The 2,901-nt window shown below is 48.2% G+C and overlaps 1 protein-coding gene across 1 annotated transcript; it reads right to left on the bottom strand.

Annotated features, from left to right (window-relative positions):
* Positions 1-382: 382 nt before the first annotated feature.
* On the bottom strand, positions 383-1,807 carry P152DRAFT_485875 (uncharacterized protein). Its single transcript, XM_033682068.1, has 4 exons — positions 1,498-1,807; positions 1,081-1,453; positions 818-1,031; positions 383-772 (listed from the first exon to the last, which is right to left on the bottom strand). Exons 1-4 carry the CDS (start codon positions 1,690-1,692, stop codon positions 412-414), a joined length of 1,143 nt encoding a protein of 380 aa, XP_033529537.1. The 5' UTR covers positions 1,693-1,807; the 3' UTR covers positions 383-411.
* Positions 1,808-2,901: the final 1,094 nt, after the last annotated feature.

The following is a 2,901-nucleotide window of genomic DNA, read 5'->3' as shown; positions in this document are numbered from 1 at the left end:
AAATGTGACAGTCTTGGGCTTCGCCCAGTCTGTGTATTGTGGCCTTGCGGCCTAAGGCAGAAAGGATAGGTAGACCGTTTGCTCACAGATGTAAATAGTAGATCGTGAGAGAGATCTTTTCCTTTTCTCTTTAGCAATTCAATAGCGTTACCAGCTTACCAAATCCTTCGTGGTTTGGGCCCATGACAGACCCACACTGAATGTACCCCCGATGAGTTCTTTGTCCTGATGACGCAAAGGGAGAATATCTTCGAACGGATTCAACGCCAGCTTATCCTGGTGACGAATGGAAATTGCATACAGAAAACGGCGAACTCGCATGAAATGCTTGTCATCGGCAAAGGGACTTGAAATCGCTGTAGATGAACCTAGACAGCGACCCGAGTCTTCGTTGATCGTATATAATAAGCCTTAAACACGACTCTCAGCCCATGAAAATTCTACCGCTTTCCTAATGCCCGGAGGTTCGGTCGGCATTGACTCCCCTGAATATGATGGATGTCCTGAATTGGAACGACGTGCCAGTGGAATATCATCGTCACTGACGCTCATGTCGGCTGACTTCCCATTCTGTGCCTGTGAATTATGCATCGGTCGCAAGTTATAGTCCCTTCCGTCATAAACGTCGGTGCCTCTGGACTGCTGGGTATATGTATTATCTTTCGAACCAGCATTTGTCAGGTGTCCACCGAGAGCATGGAACGCCTTCTCCATCATTGCCTTCAAACACGGTATACAGGCAGCAACCATTCCAACATATAGCTCGGCATATCTGACTCTGTTAGCATGAATCGCCATCGTGAGTGGCAGTACATACGCCCATATACTGAGGTTGGCACCATCATAGATAGCATCCCCGGAAGTCAAGATCGATTTGAGCAACGTCAGCCTCACAAGACCACACGCGCTAGCCAAAAGCCCCAAGGCCATGAGGACGCAAATAACCACCTTTTCTCGGAACGGACGATGGATCTTTCGAACGAAGGCGATAGGGAGCAAGGCGCAAGCGAAATCTGTCGAGATGAAAAGCGCTGTCGATGTCAGCAACTTCATTCATCATTGCAAAGGGATCCTACTTACAAGTCAATCCATAATTGACCTTGAGCACCAATTTTGGATCCCAGCACAGTGTCCGCGGCATCATGATCTCCCAATTGGCTTTCACCGGCAGACATTGAATGACTTGAACGACGGTAAGTGCAATGGCCACTGAAACCACGAAGACGATCAATCCCCACATCCCTCGGGTCCACGCTTTGCTTTGTTTGACTCGGGCCAGCATCAAAAGGATCGACACTTTGATCATCGCTACCGTCCAAACCCAAAGCGGCATCGTTATGAACCCCCATTTTAGGGACCCTTTCAGTTGTTCCATGGTCAAGAAGTAGTAATGCTTCCCCTCATTGACCACATATGTCTGTATAAGGATTCCCCAACCCGCTATCGACAATAACTTCAAATGTTAGCAGCGTCGTTGGAATCATCCGAAGAACTCACCATGGCGACCGTCATCGCAAAATCATCCCACCAAAGACTCTTATAAGCGTGCCATCGAGCATAGATTCGGGCAATATACACAACCAGTGACACAGCGAAGAAGCTAGTCACCGAGCCGATCGCTTTCGGTGTGATCGACTCGTTAAACAGAGCTGGATCGACCTGGTCAGCCGTGACCCCGAGGAGTAACGACATGTTGAAGAATTGGTGTCAAAGGAACAATCGGGGAATATTCATCATTCAATCGGGGAGAGACTCGATAAAATGCATCGCGCATGAACTGGAGAACAAAACTCGACGCAATTCACAGCCAAACCACCCAAGCCTTGATACTGCAGAATGTTGCATCCACTTACAGACCGTTCAGTCCTGGGGGTCCTGCGGTCCTGTACGGAATAGATTGCAAGCCACCATATTGTCTAGACTTCGGCCATCACCAGTTCCGTGCTTCCCCTCATGGCCCAAAACACATGGTTGAATCCAAGTTCCAAGTTCCATCTCTTCCATGTCATGCAGAAGCTTCAAGGATTAGCTTGAATCAAGTAAGGAACCCATGAGTAAATTCCAGGCGACGGAACGCTCGTTCCACCCTAGCGCCTTTGGGCGTAGTTCCAACCCCTGTGTGGCCATGTTTTGTATACGATCGCAATGATTTTCATTATCACGATCTCTCGGGGGTTCTGAAGCGGTTCCGCAATCCTTGAGCCACTAGATCCTTAGACCCAAGATGCCGGGTCATCGTACATACCGTCGACCTGAGTGTTGAGGGGGTGTCAGACAGGTACTGTCGTTCTCCGGGGAGACTGTCTTGCATCTCCACCACAATGGATTCATCTGAAGGTCGGCTATTAACCTCTTTGCCCTGTGCAGCGTCAACTTAGCTATCCTACGGATATCATAGCAATGCCAACAAATGCAAAGACATGAACGCTCCTTGGATTCCGCTGTTTCATTGAGTACTTCGCAACAAGGAAGGTGCTTCAGCCTTGGCGTTCCCCTATAAGACAAAGACTCAAACATCAGTTTCTGCGGTCCCTGACTCGATACAAATGCGGCTTGATAAGCCAATCGGAAATTAGTTGCCGTCCAAAGCGACGAGGTCATTGGCTAAACGAATGGCGAGAAAGCATGCCATCCCTTACCATGATTTTACAACATTTTGATCCCTGTCAATTTCATAATGGCGTACACTAAGAGCGTTGTGACTACGTTAATCCTAATTTATAATCCGCTAAACCTAGTATATACTAGTATCATTCTCCATTCTGCTGTCGTCGCTGCCAGGTCTTCGGAGGCACCTCTGCTATCACTATGCGATTCCGCGAGAACTCAGCCAGGCCTAGTTACTGGTAAGTAGCTAATTAGTTGGCAATCTAGACAATAGATGTACTTACCTGCCATCTC

The sequence above is a fragment of the Eremomyces bilateralis genome (assembly GCF_010015585.1).
Source record: "Eremomyces bilateralis CBS 781.70 unplaced genomic scaffold P152scaffold_53, whole genome shotgun sequence".
NCBI classification, from domain to species: domain Eukaryota; kingdom Fungi; phylum Ascomycota; class Dothideomycetes; order Eremomycetales; family Eremomycetaceae; genus Eremomyces; species Eremomyces bilateralis.
This window is presented reverse-complemented; position numbering and strand designations above follow the sequence as displayed.

Bases quoted from the DNA above. Each gene is read 5' to 3' on its own strand.
- P152DRAFT_485875 (XM_033682068.1), bottom strand. From the start codon at position 1,692: ATGTCGTTACTCCTCGGGGTCACGGCTGACCAGGTCGATCCAGCTCTG. The intron at 1,454-1,497 runs GTGAGTTCTTCG...TAACATTTGAAG, and splicing joins TTGCGATGACGGTCGCCATG to TTATTGTCGATAGCGGGTTG. The intron at 773-817 runs GTATGTACTGCC...TAACAGAGTCAG, and splicing joins GCCAACCTCAGTATATGGGC to ATATGCCGAGCTATATGTTG.